At 46.8% G+C, this 20073-nt stretch overlaps 1 protein-coding gene across 2 annotated transcripts in view; it reads right to left on the bottom strand.

The window, feature by feature from the left end:
* Nucleotides 1–20073, bottom strand: part of CDase (neutral ceramidase) — a 223570-nt gene that overhangs the window by 11194 nt on the left and 192303 nt on the right. For both annotated transcript variants that reach the window (XM_071674776.1, XM_071674777.1), the window contains exons 11-12: nt 19557–19757; nt 19198–19365 (exon numbers count right to left, since the gene is read on the bottom strand). In XM_071674776.1, the coding sequence (XP_071530877.1) occupies nt 19198–19365; nt 19557–19757 (369 nt within the window). The remainder of the gene's footprint in view (nt 1–19197; nt 19366–19556; nt 19758–20073) is intronic.

The raw sequence follows: 20073 nt of genomic DNA, 5'->3' as shown, positions 1-20073 counted from the left end.
GTTCCTCAAACATTTCACGTCTAGCACATCCACCCTCCTCCGCCCATGCCTCGCATCCATACAACATTGCTGGGGTTACTGTTCTTTCAAACATACCCATCATCGCCCTCCCAGATAACGATCTCTCTTTCCACACATTCCTCAATGCTCCAAGAACCTCCTCCCCTTCAACCACCCATCGGGCCCCATCCGCTTCCATTTACTGCCACGTCCACTCCCAAATATCTAAAACAATTAAGTTACAATGTTTATCCATTCAAACTCACACCTCCACCTTAGCTTATCCCTGGGCCATACTAGACCTTATAGCCTTGCTTTAAATCAAATTTGCTTTCAACTTCCTCCTTTCACACGTTCTCCCAAATCCAAATCCAACATCTGCAGTTTCTTGGATCTGCCACCAGTGCTGTGTCAGTAGCGAGCAAAAACTGACTCACTTCCCATTCCTCCCTTCCCGTCTACATACTGTACACTCGCTCCACTCTCTGCGACCCTTGCATTTACTTCCCCCACCGCTCCATCCATAGACGAATTAAACAGCCATAGTGACATCACACACCCTTGCCGCAGACCAACCTTCACTTGGAACAACTCATTCTCCTCTTCCTGTTTGTACAAATGTCTTACATTCTTAACAAAACTTCTCACTGCTTCTAGCAGCTTTCCTCCTACACCATATATTCTTAATACTTTCCCCAAGGCATCTCTATCAACGTTATCATAAACTTTCCCCAGATCCATAAATGCCACATACAAATCCATCTGTTTTTCTAAAAATTTCTCTCACACATTCTTTAATGTAAACACCTGATTCATACATCCAATACCACCCTTGAAAAAGCATTATTCCTCTCCATTCTAATGCTCTGTACATGCCTTCACCCTCTCAATCACTTCTCTCCCACATAACCTTGAAGATACACTCAACAAACTTATACTTCTGTAGTCTGAACATTCACCTTTGGTCCCTTCACCTTTATACAATGGCACAATACATACGTTCCGCTAATCCTTAGGACACATTACCAAGATCTATTCACACATTAAAAATCCTAAGTAACCTTCCAACAACTCAGTGACCCCCTTTAGAATTTCAGATACGATACCATCCGCTCCAGCCGCCTTGCCATATTTCATCTTATGCAAAGCTTTCACCACCTCTTTTTCTTCAACAAACCACTCTCTATGACTCTTTCAATTCGAACATCTCCTCTAACCAAACACCCTACATCTGCCATTCTATCTTCAAACATATTCAATAGTCCTTCAAGTTACTCACTCCATCTCCTCCTCATCTCATCACTGCCTGTTACCACTTCCCCATTTACCCCTTCCATTAATGTTCCCATTTGTTTTCTTGTTTTTTTCACACTATTAACCTACTTCTTAAACATCTTATTCTCCCTGAAGTTTACTGTAATCATTCACCTCAGCTCTGATTTACCTTCTTTTTCAACCACTGCACCTTCCTGTTTTCCTCCTACCGCTTTCTTATTTTTGTTTTTTTGTTGTTGTTGAATGCTCCATTAACAGACAAAAGTCTATGTCAAGGGAGGGCCTTAAATGAAATATACAGAGGTTAATGAAAGGGAAAAAGAAGAGGCAAGGGAAAGCATTGACGAATTTTGGAGAAAGTGAAAAATCTGTCGTTAGAAATGTGCCAGGTCATAGTTATTAGGAAAGATGCGTAGAGAAAGAAGCAGGAAGGAATCAAAATGGCCCACCCTTGAGTTGCTGATGGCCACACAATAATCATTTGACACAGCAACCTGCCGAGTACTGCGTGGTCTAGTTTGTACTGTGGGCACACAACCAGCCACCTCTACGGAGTAAAAACCAAAGTAATACCTATACAAGAGGGAAAGTGAACCAACATATAAACCCCAAATTTGTATTCAGCATGAAAAATATTCTTCATCATGAAGTTTAAAAGGAAATCGATTTTTTGAAAGAAAATACCAAAACTTGCAATGTATATTTTAGCTCGAAAACTTTTGTTTCAAAATTGAAATATAACATATTCAAACACTTTTAAAATTGAAATAACCTTTAAAAATATATCATAACGCTCTCAGTTATCGATAGATACACAGAAAATACCATGCAAATGATTAGATAATGCTTTAAGATATATATATATATATATATATATATATATATATATATATATATATATATATATATATATATATATATATATAAGATATATATATATATATATATATATATAAGATATATATATATATATATATATATATATATATATATATATATATATATATATATATATATATATATGCACATAATTCATACTTGCTGCCTTTATTCATTCCCGTCGCCACTCCGCCACACATGAAGTGAAAACCCCCTTCCCCCGCACGCGCGCGAGGAAGCGCTAGGTAAAGACAACAAAGGTCCTATTCGTTCACACTCAGTCTCTGGCTGTCATGTGTAATGCACCGAAACACAGCTCCCTTTCCACATACAGACCCCACAAAAATTTCCATGGTTTACCCCAGACGCTTCACATGCCCTGGTTCAATCCACTGACAGCACGTCGACCCCGGTATACCACATAGTTTCAATACACTCTATTCCTTGCACGCCTTTCACCCTCCTGCATGTTCGGGCCCCGATCGCTCAAAATCTTTTTCACTCCATCCTTTCACCTCCAATTTGGTCTCCCACTTCTCGTTCCCTCCACCTCCGACACATATATCCTTTGTCAATCTTTTCTCACTCATTCCCTCCATATGACCAAACCATTTCAATACACCCTCTTCTTCTCTCTCAACCACACTCTTTTGATTACCACACATCTCTCTTATCCTTTCAATACTTACTCGATCAAACCACCTCACACTACATATTGTCCTCAAACATCTCATTTCCACCACATCCACCCTCCTCCGCACAACCCTATCTATAGCCTACGCCTCGCAACCATATAACGTTGTCGGAACCACTATTCCTTCAAACATACCCATATTTGCTTTCCGAGATAATGATCTCGCCTTCCACACATTCCTTAACGCTCCCAGAACCTTCGCCCCCTCCCCCACCCTGTGACTCACTTCCGCTTCCATGGTTCCATCCGCTGCCAAAGCCACTCACAGATATCTAAAACACTTCACTTCCTCCAGTTTTTTTCCATTCAAACTTACCTCCCAATTGCCTAATCCCTCAACCCTACTGTACCTAATAACCTTGCTCTTATTCACATTTACTCTCAGCTTTCTTCTTTCACACACTTTACCAAACTCAATCACCAACTTCTGCAGTTTCTCACCCGAATCAGCCACCAGCGCTGTATCATCAGCGAACAACAACTGACTCACTTCCCAAGCACTCTCATCCCCAACAGACTGCATACTTGCCACGTTAAAAACTATGATCAATTTATTGACTGGAGTAATGCCATCTCAGTTATCAACTCTAACTCCAGTACCACGAGAAATATAATTGAATCTTCTATTATCAAATACTCTAAGAATTTTAACCTTAATATTAGAGAAGGTCTGTACACATTGGATAACTTTATTGTTGATAAAATTTGTAAACAATTCACCTTCTTGTCCGCATAATAAGTTCATGATATGCTCGTTGTCTGTCTTGGACAATCACATGTTTACTAAATGGCGTCCTTGCTACGTCCCTTCGTTGTATATCAACTGACTATTATATTTCTCTCTTGTATCTCCCCTGATGGTGTGATTATTACACGAAAGGGCACTTGGGAACTTATCGTGTTTCATTTTCCCCGTGGACTCATAGGAATATACTCGATCACGCGTATAACTGTGATCCTTTCCAGTATATATATATATATATATATATATATATATATATATATATATATATATATATATATATATATATATATATATATATGAGAGGGTACAGGCAGTTCAGGCCCTAATCAAACCCCGAGAGTGAAGGGCAGGTCAATAACAGTCCAGAATGTCTCAGATGAGAGTTTGCTGGGTAGGACGTTCAACTGGTGGTTTGTTGGGGATGAAAAGCAGTGTTTTGGGATGGTACGAGAGGAATGTGAAACACGAGAATATAACATGAAAAAATCAAGTGAACAGAGAATTAGAGGTTTGAGTGATGCCTGAGGAAGAGGATGTGTGCGGACGATAGAAGGAAATGGTTGAAGTGGGCGAGTGCCAGAGATACTGGTGGAGGCAGTATTAACCAGAGCAGGTTTAAGTTACTGGTGGAGGCAGTATTAACCAGAGCAGGTTTAACTTACGGGTGGAGGCAGTATTAACCAGAGCAGGTTAAAACAGACGAGACAGAGCGTGAAGAAGTGTAAGTAATAAACAAGAGAAGTGTGGTGACGATGGAGCATCATGAGAAGATGAGGTTACAGGGATACGGTTGGTTGGCAACACATTGCTTCAGGTGCATGGTATGACCAGTGCATGACGTCACTGTGGCGAGGGAACACATGCCTCTCGTCAAATGAATCTGTACAAAGAAAACGGTCTTAAGGTTAATGGAAAACGTAAATACGGATGAATTCGCGACGTGACGGAAGTAAAGCAACTGGCGGTCTGGTGCGTGGCCACATACTGGCCATGAGGAGGGTGCCAGAGACGGCGTTAAGCCGGGGGGACCACTGGAGGTATGTGGCCACATACTGGCCATGAGGAGGGTGCAGGAGACGGTGTTGAGCCGGGAGGAACCCTGGGGGTGTGTGGCCACATACTGGCCATGAGGAGGGTGCAGGAGACGGTGTTGAGCCGGGAGGAACCCTGGGGGTGTGTGGCCACATACTGGCCATGAGGAGGGTGCAGGAGACGGTGTTGAGCCGGGAGGACCACTGGAGGTGTGGCCACATACTGGCCATGAGGAGGGTGCCAGAGACGGCGTTGAGCCGGGAGGACCACTGGAGGTGTGTGGCCACATACTGGCCATGAGGAGGGTGCAGGAGACGGTGTTGAGCCGGGAGGACCACTGGGGGTGTGTGGCCAGTTATGAGGAGGGTGCAGGAGACGGTGTTGAGGCAGCAGACGGCGCCACACAGTTGGGTGGATCAGGATGAAGAGCATAACGCAGGTGTGGAGAGCAACATCTGCAGTGTGGAGAACGTGTTGGCCAGATGAGAGGAGGTGAAGTGTGTGGCGTATGGTGAGGGTGTGGTGAGGAACTGTGTGTGAGTTCTGATGAGTGTGTGTGGATTGTGGTTGTCATCCTACGGGTAATCATCTTACCGAAGGGTCATTTTATATTTTTGAAGGCTAAGTGGACACGAGAGAGCCACGATTCTGGAGGTATGTGAAGAGCGTTACCTGGCCAGGGGCGTCGTAGTTCATGGTAATCCCGTGTGTTGTTCCACTGTTGAAATTTCCTCCAAACACGACCACTGGCTGCCATCTGTCGGCAAGGCTCAGCTGCTCTGCTTGTTCCACTCACCTGTGGCTACCAGGAATATGTCACAAGGACACTGTGTCCGGGGTGAAAGACCCCTGGTTCTGGGGGTGGCAGAGAGCACGCCTGACTGGGGATCTGCACCAAATGGTTCCTCCGTTCTGAGTGTTCACTGTGGCTCGTCTGGTGATGAGTGAGGTGCATTATACTGACGACGTGTTGACCGAACCCGGGGGGCAGACCTCTGGCCGAGTCCAGGAGCAAGACCCGGTCATGTCAGGGAGGCGAGGGGCTCCCCGGGAGTCAGGAGTGGTCATGAGGAAACATGAGCCAGCTCAGGGACCTGCTCACGGAGCCCCGGCATGTTGTCATCTCTACCTGTGTGTCACACGGAGTGGAAACCTCAACTTAACATCAATGATAAGATCCCACAACATCCCTGGTGGCCTGTGTTGGACGATGTGGATAACATTGTGAAATGTGACGTTGGTGCTGAGGTGAGGGAGCTGAAGCTTGGTGATCAAGCACTCCTCCTGACCCGTGCACACCGCAGCTGTTCCGGTACAATGGTCCGCTCAGGTCAGGTCAGAAGGGTTGACCCAGTGACCTGTGTCACGACCAGACACACCAGGACGCGTGAACCTGTTCGAGTCTCATCACAGCTGGGAGGGGGAGACCTGCTCTGTGCGCCGCCCGGCATGACTCCAGCCCAGCTCCCGTCCCAAGGGAATGCTACACCTCCCAGTGATGACCTCTGTCTGGGTCGCTGAACCTCCTCCTGCTTTACGTCCCAGCTACTGATCATGACTGTCGCCTCGACCAACCTGGACGAAGTGTCTGACAACCAGGACGATTGACGTGTCTTCAGTGGCACGCGAGGGCTACGGGCCCTCCCCAACACCTGGCGAACGTGAGGGCTACGGGCCCTCCCCAACACCTGGCGAACGTGAGGGCTACGGGCCCTCCCCAACACCTGGCGAACGTGAGGGCTACGGGCCCTCCCCCACCATCTGGGGAACATGAGGGCTACGGGCCCTCCCCCACCATCTGGGGAACATGAGGGCTACGGGCCCTCTCCAACACCTGGTGAACGTGAGGGCTACGGGCCCTTCCCAACACCTGGCGAACGTGAGGGCTACGGGCCCTCCCCCACCATCTGGGGAACATGAGGGCTACGGGCCCTCTCCAACACCTGGTGAACGTGAGGGCTACGGGCCCTCCCCACCACCTGGCGAACGTAAGGGCTACGGGCCCTCCCCAACACCTGGCGAACGTGAGGGCTACGGGCCCTCCCCACCACCTGGCGAACATGAGGGCTACGGGCCCTCCCCACCACCTGGCGAACGTGAGGGCTACGGGCCCTCCTCACCACCTGGCGAACATGAGGGCTACGGGCCCTCCCCACCACCTGGCGAAAGTGAGGGCTACGGGCCCTCCCTAACACCTGGCGAACATGAGGGCTACGGGCCCTCCCCACCACCTGGCGAAAGTGAGGGCTACGGGCCCTCCCCACCACCTGGCGAAAGTGAGGGCTACGGGGCCTCCCCAACACCTGGCGAACGTGAGGGCTACGGGCCCTCCCCAACACCTGGCGAACGTGAGGGCTACGGGCCCTCCCCCACCACCTGGGGAACGTGAGGGCTACGGGCCCTCCCCACCACCTGGCGAAAGTGAGGGCTACGGGCCCTCCCCACCACCTGGCGAACGTGAGGGCTACGGGCCCTCCCCACCACCTGGCGAACATGAGGGCTACGGGCCCTCCCCACCACCTGGCGAAAGTGAGGGCTACGGGCCCTCCCCACCACCTGGCGAAAGTGAGGGCTACGGGCCCTCCCCCACCATCTGGGGAACATGAGGGCTACGGGCCCTCCCCAACACCTGGCGAACGTGAGGGCTACGGGCCCTCCCCAACACCTGGCGAACGTGAGGGCTATGGGCCCTCCCCCACCACCTGGGGAACGTGAGGGCTACGGGCCCTCCCCACCACCTGGCGAAAGTGAGGGCTACGGGCCCTCCCCAACACCTGGCGAACATGAGGGCTACGGGCCCTCCCCACCACCTGGCGAAAGTGAGGGCTACGGGCCCTCCCCACCACCTGGCGAAAGTGAGGGGTACGGGCCCTCCTCACCACCTAGCGAACGTGAGGGCTACGGGTCCTCCCCCACCGCTTGGGTGCCCCGGGCTGACTGTGCACACAGTGTGTACAATAAGTATCACATCAGCGGTGATCATTATATCATCAGTGTGAGGGACACTACGTATAGCCTCGCACACCAGAGTGATGCATGTAACCCTATGATGGTGTCCGATGAATCCCAGACATGTCGCACAATGGTGTGGGAGCTTCCCACCAGCACCACGACTGACTGATGGTGTGGGAGCTTCCCACCAGCACCACGACTGACTGATGGTGTGGGAGCTTCCCACCAGCACTACGACTGACTGATGGTGTGGGAGCTTCCCACCAGCACCACGACTGACTGATGGTGTGGGAGCTTCCCACCAGCACTACGACTGACTGATGGTGTGGGAGCTTCCCACCAGCACCACGACTGACTGATGGTGTGGGAGCTTCCCACCAGCACCACGACTGACTGATGGTGTGGGAGCTTCCCACCAGCACCACGACTGACTGATGGTGTGGGAGCTTCCCACCAGCACCACGACTGACTGATGGTGTGGGAGCTTCCCACCAGCACCACGACTGACTGATGGTGTGGGAGCTTCCCACCAGCACTACGACTGACTGATGGTGTGGGAGCTTCCCACCAGCATCACGACTGACTGATGGTGTGGGAGCTTCCCACCAGCACCACGACTGACTGATGGTGTGGGAGCTTCCCACCAGCACCACGACTGACTGATGGTGTGGGAGCTTCCCACCAGCACTACGACTGACTGATGGTGTGGGAGCTTCCCACCAGCATCACGACTGACTGATGGTGTGGGAGCTTCCCACCAGCACCACGACTGACTGATGGTGTGGGAGCTTCCCACCAGCACCACGACTGACTGATGGTGTGGGAGCTTCCCACCAGCACTACGACTGACTGATGGTGTGGGAGCTTCCCACCAGCACCACGACTGACTGATGGTGTGGGAGCTTCCCACCAGCACTACGACTGACTGATGGTGTGGGAGCTTCCCACCAGCACCACGACTGACTGATGGTGTGGGAGCTTCCCACCAGCACTACGACTGACTGATGGTGTGGGAGCTTCCCACCAGCACCACGACTGACTGAGGAAATCGAGTAGTCATTATTTCTCTCTTGGGGGCGATCACAGCCGAGAGGTTTGCGCTCCCAGCTACCATGCAAAGGTCCTGGGTTCGAGTCCTGCCTATTGGAGGGTATTATGAGCTCTATGAAAGTGCGCGTTCATATGCACTTTATTCATATATATATATATATATATATATATATATATATATATATATATATATATATATATATATATATATATATATATATTTATATAAAACTGGAGGAAGTAAAGTGTTTTAGATATCTGGGAGTGGATCTGGCAGCGGATGGAACCATGGAAGCGGAAGTGAATCATAGGGTGGGGGAGGGGGCGAAAATTCTGGGAGCCTTGAAGAACGTTTGGAAGTCGAGAACATTATCTCGGAAAGCAAAAATGGGTATGTTTGAAGGAATAGTGGTTCCAACAATGTTGTATGGTTGCGAGGCGTGGGCTATGGATAGATTTGTGCGCAGGAGGGTGGATGTGCTGGAAATGAGATGTTTGAGGACAATGTGTGGTGTGAGGTGGTTTGATCGAGTAAGTAATGTAAGGGTGAGAGAGATGTGTGGAAATGAAAAGATTGTGGTTGAGAGAGCAGAAGAGGGTGTTTTGAAATGGTTTGGTCACATGGAGAGAATGAGTGAGGAAAGATTGACCAAGAGGATATATGTGTCAGAGGTGGAGGGAACGAGGAGAAGTGGGAGACCAAATTGGAGGTGGAAAGATGGAGTGAAAAAGATTTTGAGTGATCGAGGCCTGAACATGCAGGAGGGTGAAAGGCGTGCAAGGAATAGAGTGAATTGGAACGATGTGATATACCGGGGTCGACGCGCTGTCAATGGGGTAAACCATGGAAAGTGTGTGGGGCCTGGATGTGGAGAGGGAGCTGTGGTTTCGGTGCATTATTACATGACAGCTAGAGACTGAGTGTGAACGAATGGGGCCTTTGTTGTCTTTTCCTAGCACTACCTCGCACACAGGAGGGGGGGGGGTGTTATTCCATGTGTGGCGAGGTGGCGATGGGATCAAATAAAGGCAGACAGTATGAATTATGTACATGTGTATATATGTATATGTCTGTGTGTGTATATATATGTGTACATTGAGATGTATAGGTATGTATATTTGCGTGTGTGGACGTGTATGTATATACATGTGTATGTGGGCGGGTTGGGCCATTCTTTCGTCTGTTTCTTTGCGCTACCTCGCTAACGCGGGAGACAGCGACAAAGCAAAATAATAATAATAATAATAATAATATATATATATATATATATATATATATATATATATATATATATATATATATATATACATTTTATTTTTTTTATTATACTTTGTCGCTGTCTCCCGCGTTTGCGAGGTAGCGCAAGGAAACAGACGAAAGAAATGGCCCAACCCCCCCCATACACATGTATATACATACGTCCACACACGCAAATATACATACCTACACAGCTTTCCATAGCTTACCCCAGACGCTTCACATGCCTTGATTCAATCCACTGACAGCACGTCAACCCCGGTATACCACATCGCTCCAATTCACTCTATTCCTTGCCCTCCTTTCACCCTCCTGCATGTTCAGGCCCCGATCACACAAAATCTTTTTCACTCCATCTTTCCACCTCCAATTTGGTCTCCCTCTTCTCCTTGTTCCCTCCACCTCCGACACATATATCCTCTTGGTCAATCTTTCCTCACTCATCCTCTCCATGTGCCCAAACCACTTCAAAACACCCTCTTCTGCTCTCTCAACCACGCTCTTTTTTATTTCCACACATCTCTCTTACCCTTACGTTACTCACTCGATCAAACCACCTCACACCACACATTGTCCTCAAACATCTCATTTCCAGCACATCCATCCTCCTGCGCACAACTCTATCCATAGCCCACGCCTCGCAACCATACAACATTGTTGGAACCACTATTCCTTCAAACATACCCATTTTTGCTTTCCGAGATAATGTTCTCGACTTCCACACATTCTTCAAGGCCCCCAGAATTTTCGCCCCCTCCCCCACCCTATGATCCACTTCCGCTTCCATGGTTCCATCCGCTGCCAGATCCACTCCCAGATATCTAAAACACTTCACTCCCTCCAGTTTTTCTCCATTCAAACTCACCTCCCAATTGACTTGACCCTCAACCCTACTGTACCTAATAACCTTGCTCTTATTCACATTTACTCTTAACTTTCTTCTTCCACACACTTTACCAAACTCAGTCACCAGCTTCTGCAGTTTCTCACATGAATCAGCCACCAGCGCTGTATCATCAGCGAACAACAACTGACTCACTTCCCAAGCTCTCTCATCCCCAACAGACTTCATACTTGCCCCTCTTTCCAAAACTCTTGCATTTACCTCCCTAACAACCCCATCCATAAACAAATTAAGCAACCATGGAGACATCACACACCCCTGCCGCAAACCTACATTCACTGAGAACCAATCACTTTCCTCTCTTCCTACACGTACACATGCCTTACATCCTCGATAAAAACTTTTCACTGCTTCTAACAACTTTCCTCCCACACCATATATTCTTAATACCTTCCACAGAGCATCTCTATCAACTCTATCATATGCCTTCTCCAGATCCATAAATGCTACATACAAATCCATTTGCTTTTCTAAGTATTTCTCACATACATTCTTCAAAGCAAACACCTGATCCACACATCCTCTACCACTTCTGAAACCACACTGCTCTTCCCCAATCTGATGCTCTGTACATGCCTTCACCCTCTCAATCAATACCCTCCCATATAATTTACCAGGAATACTCAACAAACTTATACCTCTGTAATTTGAGCACTCACTCTTATCCCCTTTGCCTTTGTACAATGGCACTATGCACGCATTCCGCCAATCCTCAGGCACCTCACCATGAGTCATACATACATTAAATAACCTTACCAACCAGTCAACAATACAGTCACCCCCTTTTTTAATAAATTCCACTGCAATACCATCCAAACCTGCTGCCTTGCCGGCTTTCATCTTCCGCAAAGCTTTCACTACCTCTTCTCTGTTTACCAAATCATTTTCCCTAACCCTCTCACTTTGCACACCACCTCGACCAAAACACCCTATATCTACCACTCTATCATCAAACACATTCAACAAACCTTCAAAATACTCACTCCATCTCCTTCTCACATCACCACTACTTGTTATCACCTCCCCATTTGCGCCCTTCACTGAAGTTCCCATTTGCTCCCTTGTCTTACGCACTTTATTTACCTCCTTCCAGAACATCTTTTTATTCTCCCTAAAATTTAATGATACTCTCTCACCCCAACTCTCATTTGCCCTTTTTTCACCTCTTGCACCTTTCTCTTGACCTCCTGTCTCTTTCTTTTATACATCTCCCACTCAATTGCATTTTTTCCCTGCAAAAATCGTCCAAATGCCTCTCTCTTTTCTTTCACTAATACTCTTACTTCTTCATCCCACCACTCACTACCCTTTCTAATCAACCCACCTCCCACTCTTCTCATGCCACAAGCATCTTTTGCGCAATCCATCACTGATTCCCTAAATACATCCCATTCCTCCCCCACTCCCCTTACTTCCATTGTTCTCACCTTTTTCTATTCTGTACTCAGTCTCTCCTGGTACTTCCTCACACAGGTCTCCTTCTCAAGCTCACTTACTCTCACCACCCTCTTCACCCCAACATTCACTCTTCTTTTCTGAAAACCCATACAAATCTTCACCTTAGCCTCCACAAGATAATGATCAGACATCCCTCCAGTTGCACCTCTCAGCACATTAACATCCAAAAGTCTCTCTTTCGCACGCCTGTCAATTAACACGTAATCCAATAACGCTCTCTGGCCATCTCTCCTACTTACATAAGTATACTTATGTATATCTCGCTTTTTAAACCAGGTATTCCCAATCATCAGTCCTTTTTCAGCACATAAATCTCTGATCCACACATCCTCTACCACTTCTGAAACCACACTGCTCTTCCCCAATCTATATATTCATATTTCTTTTCACTCTCTCCACACACACACACATTTAATCGCCTTTTCCCGCGTTAGCGAGGTAGCGGTAGGAACAGGCAAAGAACAGCCACAACCGTTCACATTCATTCTTCAGCTGTCACGTGTAATGCATCGAAACCACAGCTCCCCACAGACCTTTCCATGGTTTACCCCAGACGTTTCACATGCCTTGGTTCAGTCCATTGACAGCAAGTCGAATATATATATATATATATATATATATATATATATATATATATATATATATATATATATATATATATATATATATATATATTGGAAGTAGATGATTGACTGTTAGCAGCTTGATGCACGAGACCGGGTTATAGTGATGGGTGATTTAAATGCAAAGGTGAGTAATGTGGCAGTTGAGAGTGTAAATTGGTGTACATGGGGTGTTCAGTGTTGTGAATATGTTGTGGATATGTTTGCTGAAAAAAGACTGGTGATTGGGAATACCTGGTTTAAAAAGAGAGATATACACGAGTATACGTATGTAAGTAGGAGAGATGGTCAAAGGGCATTATCGGATTACGTGTTAACTGATAGGCGTGACAAAGAGAGACTTTTAGGCTTTAATGTGCTGAGAGGGGCAGCTGGAGGGATGTTTGATCGCTATCTTGTGGAGGCGAAGGTGAAGATTTGGAGAGGTTTCCAGATATGAAGTTAAAATGTTGGGGAGAAGAGAGTGGTAACAGTAAGTGAGCTTGAAAAGGAGACTAGTATGAGGAAGTACCAGGAGAGATTGAGTGCAGAAAGGAAAAAAGGTGAGAGCAAATGACGTAGAGGGAGTAGGGGAGGAATGGGATATATTCATGAAAACTGTGATGGCTTGTGCAAAAAATGCATGTGCATGAGAGGTGGGGGGTGGGCAGATTAGAAAGGGGAGTGAGTGGTGGGATGAAGAAGTAAATTTGTTAGTGAAAGAGAAGAGAGAGGTGTTTGGACAATACTTGCAAGGAAGGAGCGTAAGTGACTGAAAGATGTACAAAAGAAAGCAGCAGGAGGTCACGAGAAAGGTACAAGAGTTGAAAAGGGGGATAAATGAGAATTGGGGTTAGAGAGTATCATTAAACCTTAGGGAGAATAAAAAGATTTTTTGGAAGAAGGTACATAACGTATGTAAGACAGGAGAACAAATGGAAACATCGGTGAAGGGGACAAGTGGGGAAGTAATAACAGGCAGTGAAGTGAGAAGGAGATGGAGTGAGTATTTTGAAGGTTTGTTGAATGTGTTTGATGATAGAGTGGCAGATATAGGGTGCTTTGGTCAGGGTGCTGTCCGAAGTGAGAGGGTCAGGGAGAAGGTTCAGTTAAAAAAGAGGGGGTAATGAAGGCTCTACGGATGATGAAATCCGGCAAGTGGCGGGTTTGGATGGTATTGCAGTATAATTTATTGAAAAAGGGGGTGACTTTATTGTTGATTGGTTGGTAAGGATATTCATTGTATGTGTGGATCATGGTGAAGTGCCTGAGGATTGGCGGAATGCATGCATAGTGCCATTGTACTAAGGCAAAGGAGATAAAGGTGAGTGTTCAAATTACAGAGGTATAAGTTTGTTGAGTATTCCTGGGAAATTATATGGAAGGGTATTGATTGAGAGGGTGAAGGCATGTACAGAGCATCAGATTGGGGAAGAGCAGTGTGGTTTCAGAAGTGGTAGAGGATGTGTGGATCAGGGTTTTGCTTTGAAGAATGTGTGAGAAATACTTAGAAAAACAAATGGATTTGTAAGTAGCATTTATGGATCTGGAGAAGGCATTTGATAGGGTTGATAGTGATGCTTTGTGGAGGGTCTTAAGAGTATATGGTGTGAGATGCAAGTTGCTATAAGCAGCAAAAATTTTCTACCAAGGATGTAAGGCATGTGCACAAGTAGGAAGAGAGAAGAGTGATCGGTTCCCAGTGAATGTCGGTCTGCGGCAGGGGTGTGTTTAATCTGTTTATGGATGGGGTGGTTAGGGAGGTAAATGCAAGAGTTTTGGAGATAGGGGCGAGTATGCAGTCTGTTTGGGATGAGATGGCCTGGGAAGTGAGTCATTCGTTAGCTGATTATACAGCTCTAGTGGCTCATTCGAGTGAGAAACTGCAGAAGTTGGTGATTGAGTTTGGAATAGTGTGTGAAAGAAGAAAGTTGAGAGTAAATGTGAATAGAAGCAAGGTTATTAGGTTCAGTTGCGTTGAGGGACATGTTAAATGGGATGTAAGTTTAAATAGAGAAAAGCTGGGGGAAGTGAAGTGTTTTAGATATCTGGGAGTGGACTTAACAACGAATGGAACCATGGAAGCGGAAGCGAGCCACAGGGTGGGGGAGGAGGCGAAGGTTCTGTGTGGAATGTGTGGAAGGAGAGAACGTTATCTCGGATAGCAAAATGGGTATTTATGAAGGAATAGTAGTTCCAACAATGTTATATGGTTGCGAGGAATGGGCTATAGATAGGGTTGTACGAAGGAGGGTGGATGTGCTGGAAATGAAATGTTTGAGGACAATATGTGGTGTGAGGTGGTTTGATCGAGTAAATAAATGAAAGGGTAGGAGAGATGTATGGAAATAAAAAGAATGTGGTTGAGAAAGCAGAAGAGGGCGTGTCGAAATGGTTTGGACATATGGAGAGAATGAGCGACGAAAGATTGATAGAGAGGATATTTGTGTCAGAGGTGGAGGGAACAAGGAGAAGCGAAAGACCAAATTGGAAGTGGAAGGATGGAGTGAAAAAGATTTTGAGCGATCGAGGCCTGAACATACAGGAGGGTGAGAGGCGTGTAAGGAATTGCAACGATGTGGTATACCGGGGTCGACATGCTGTCAACGGACTGAACCACGGCATGTGAAACGTCTCGGGTGGGGCCTGAATAAGGATAGAGAGCTGTGGTTTCGATGCATTACTCATGACAGCTAAAGAATGAGTGCGAACGAATGTGGCCTTTTTTGTCTGTTTTCCTGGGGCTACCTCGCTGAATTAGGGGGCAGCGATGCTGATTCACGTGAGAAACTGCAGAAGTTGGTGACTGAGTTTGGTAAAGTGTGTGAAAGAAGAAAGCCGAGAGTAAATGTGAATAAGAGCAAGGTTATTAGTCTCAGTAGGTTTGAGGGACAAACTTACCTCCCAGTTAGGGAGGTAAGTTTGAATGGAGAAAAACTGGAGGAAGTGAGGTGTTTTAGATATCTGGGAGTGGATGTGGCAGCGGATGGAACCATGGAAGCGGAAGCGAGTCACAGGGTGAATGAGGGAGCGAAGGTTCTGGGAGCGTTGAAGAATGTGTGGAAGGCGTGAACGTTATCTCGGAGAGCAAAAATGGGTATGTTTGAAGGAGTAGTGGTTCCAACAATGTTATATGGTTGCGAGGTATGGGCTATAGATAGGGTTGTGCGAAGGAGGGTGGATGTGTTGGAAATGAGATATTTGAGGACAATATGTGGTGTGAGGTGGTTTGATCGAGTAAGTAATGGAAGGGTAAGAGAGATGTGTTGTAATAAAAAGAGTGTGGTTGAGAGAGCAGAAGAGGGTGTTTTGAAATGGTTTGGTCACGTGGAGAGAATGAGTGAGGAAAGATTGACCAAGAGGATATATGCGTCAGAGGTGGAGGGAACGAGGAGAAGTGGGAGACCAAATTGGAGGTGGAAAGATGGAGTGAAAAAGATTTTGAGCGATCGAGGCCTGAACATACAGGAGGGTGAAAGGCATGCAAGAAATAGAATTGGAACGATGTGGTATACCTGGGTCGACGTGCTGTCAATGGATTGAACCAGAGCATGTGCAGCGTCTGGGGTAAACCATGGAATATATATATATATATATATATATATATATATATATATATATATATATATATATATATATATATATATATATATATATATATATCATTCAACATAATGTTAACATTAGTCATAGTTATAAATTTTAACTCATCGTGTGGTTCTTTACATTCCCCTGTACATTGTGGTGGACGGTAGCTGAGATGTTATTTGTCTACGCGTGTCACTGTAATGTTTGCAGTGTTCACAAGGTTAATATGTTGTAACAAACGAAGACAGATACACTGCACACGCCTACGTCCCACGTCACCTTGAGTTGTGTATAGCAGGAATGTCGATGGTGTTGCCTCCTCTCTGGTGGGAGGGGCCCCTGGCCCACTGGGACCCGTGTTGATGTACTGTACCCACAGCACTTGGCTCCACCTACCCCTGGCCACGTACCCTTCACCCCTACCATCAGTGGCAGGCTTTGTTTGTACATCATTACATAATTAAAGATTTTATAATTGAATATAAAAAAATAAATATAAGTCACAGCCTCTGTCAGTACAAGTCACAGCTTCTGTCAGTACAAGTCACAGCTTCTGTCAATACAAGTCACAGCCACTGTCAATAAGTTTTGTTAACAGAAGCGTCTCCTAGAGTAAGGTTATAATAATGGAGTGCGTTGAAGGCTTGTGAAAAGTGTGTGTGAAGTGTACTGAGTGTGTGTGTGTGTGTGATGTGTACTGAGTGTATGTGAAGTGTGTAGAGGGATTGTGGACAGTGTTCAGTGTTTTTGGAGTGTGCTAAAGGTGTGTGAGTGCGTTGAGTGTGTGGGTGTAGAGTATGTAGAGGATGTGTGGAGTGCGCTGAAAACGTGGAATGTTTCAGTCTGCTGATCGTCTTAAGAGTTTGTTGAGTGTGTGTAGAGTGTTTCCAGGGTGCATGAAGGTAAGGGCATCTGTCACGAATGCTTGTAATGTGATGAATGACAGCCAAGTACGATGTATATCAAGCAGATGTGATGAATGACACCCAATTGTGATGAATGTCAGGCAGATGTGCTGAATAACAAACAAGTGTGATGAATGACAACGAAGTATGATGGATGTCAGCCAAGTATGATGAATGTCAGCCAAGTGTGATGAATGAAAACGAAGAGTAATGAATGTCAGACAACTATGATGAATAATAGACAAATGTGGTGAATGACAGACAAGTTTGATGAATGACAGCTGGTGTGATGTAAGGAGGGAGTGTGTGATGACTATCAGAGAAGTGTGATGAATGACAAGGAAATGCGATGAATGGCGGAAAAATCTCATGAATGAAAGGCAAGTGTAGCGAATGACGGAAGAGTGTGTTGCATAGCAAGAAAGTGAAGAATGGTCGACAAGTGTGATGAATCCCATGTGTGATGAATGACGGGTAAGTGTGGTGAGGAAGAGAGACAGTGTGTCAGCAGCAGCAGTGTGAGGGACAGATGGTGTATGTGGAGGGGGACAGTTCGTGAGGAGCAGCGTCAGTGTACACGGTGTAACAGTTACGTTAGGAGAAACCTGGACTGGTGAAGCTGCAGATGAGGAAGAACAACAGTGACCATGTTCAGTCACAGGTGTCAGTCAGTGTGTGGTTAACAACAGTGACCATGTTCAGTCACAGGTGTCAGTCAGTGTGTGGTTAACAACAGTGAACATGTTCAGTCACAGGTGTCAGTCGGTGTGTGGTTAACAACAGTGAACATGTTCAGTCACAGGTGTCAGTCAGTGTGTCGTTAACAACAGTGACCATGTTCAGTCACAGGTGTCAGTCAGTGTGTCGTTAACAACAGTGACCATGTTCAGTCACAGGTGTCAGTCAGTGTGTCGTTAACAACAGTGACCATGTTCAGTCACAGGTGTCAGTCAGTGTGTGGTTAACAACTGTAGTGTGAGAGAGCAGGACGGTAAACCTGAACGAGAACAACAACAGTAAACAAGGATAACAAGTGCCAGTGTTTTCTCTCTCTTCTAACGTTGGAGGTTCCAGTTACGTACTACAGTTTACATCAAGGCCAAGCCTCGGTTGAAATATAGCGAAGTTCATGAAAGTGAAAAAGAAGAGACAAGGGAAAGTATTTACGAATTCTCGAGCAAGTGAATAACCTGTCTTTTAAAACATGCCAGAACATAGTTCTTGAGGAAGACATGAAAAGGTAGAGAGTTCCAAAGCTTCGAGGTGTAGGGAAAGAAATAGGTATCAAAGCGGCCCACCCTTGAGTTGCCAATGTAATACCTATAAAAGAGGAAAAGTGAACCAACATTGCGGCGCAAGGAAAGCAGGTCAAGTCTGGAAGTTAACCTGGGACAGTTTATAAGTCGGACAGCTTTCGACTCAACACTGTCAAGTAAGGATGCAGAGCTAGAACCAACCCAGATGTGAGACCAGTACTCCATATAAGGACGGATCAATCCCCTGTATAAACCGAGCAATTGTTCAGAAGAAAAGAAATTTCGACATCTAAACAGGAAAACCAGTTCTTAGAGGCAGACTTAGTTATTCCTGTAATGTGGTGTTTTCCAAGAAAGGGTGGAAATTAAACTTATACCAAATATGTTCACTGAGTTAAGAGGTTGAATTACAGAACCGTCAAAGGAGAGACGAGAGTTGTGAGGGATTTTCGATAGAGACATCGGCAGAAACTGGGTCTTGGAGGCATTAAATTTGGTGGTTAAGAAGGTCTGTATGAGAGACCAGGGGACTACAGGTAGGGGTGAACAAGCAGAGCAAGTGTAGCGCCACACAAGAGTGAGGTGTGTGGTGTACTAACAAACTTAGCTGTGACCGTCTCTCCGGTGTAGGCCAGGGGGTAGGGCTGAGCCACCACGTCGCCGAAGGTGGAGCCTGGAGGAGCGCCGTCGTACACCACACCAGGCAACATGGTAATCATCGAGTCGGAGAGGTCTGGTGGCGAGGGTCCTGGCGGCGGTGTCTCCCCCTGCACCAACAACACACACACACACATCAGTGACCATCACACACACACACACACACACATCAGTGACCATCACACACACACACACTGCTTCTCCCATGGCTGATGAGGAGGATGTAGTCATGTTTATCAGGTTTATATATGTCGACAACAGCGAAGTATGACGAGAGGGAGGGTAGAGGAGTGGTACTAACCTGTAGCATGGCGGTGGCCAGGTAGGAGTACTGCTGCATGTAGGCGCTGCAGGTGTGAGGACCGTAGATGGTGGAGGCGGCCTCGTACCGCTGTACCTGGTACTCCTCCCAGGTGGTCACGTAGTGAGTGTACACGTTGGACAGACCAGCGATCACTGGTACCGTCCCCTCCACTCCCTCAGCTGACAACGTCTCCGACACCTGCACGGCGAGACCAGACCAGTCATGAGAACACCCACACCTGCACGGCGAGACCAGACCAGTCATGAGAACACCCACACCTGCACGGCGAGACCAGACCAGTCATGATAACACCCACACCTGCACGGCGAGACCAGACCAGTCATGATAACACCCACACCTGCACGGCGAGACCAGACCAGTCATGATAACACCCACACCTGCACGGCGAGACCAGACCAGTCATGAGAACACCCACACCTGCACGGCGAGACCAGACCAGTCATGATAACACCCACACCTGCACGGCGAGACCAGACCACTCATGATAACACCC

Source organism: Panulirus ornatus, chromosome 20 (assembly GCF_036320965.1).
Source record: "Panulirus ornatus isolate Po-2019 chromosome 20, ASM3632096v1, whole genome shotgun sequence".
Classification (NCBI taxonomy): domain Eukaryota; kingdom Metazoa; phylum Arthropoda; class Malacostraca; order Decapoda; family Palinuridae; genus Panulirus; species Panulirus ornatus.
This window is presented reverse-complemented; position numbering and strand designations above follow the sequence as displayed.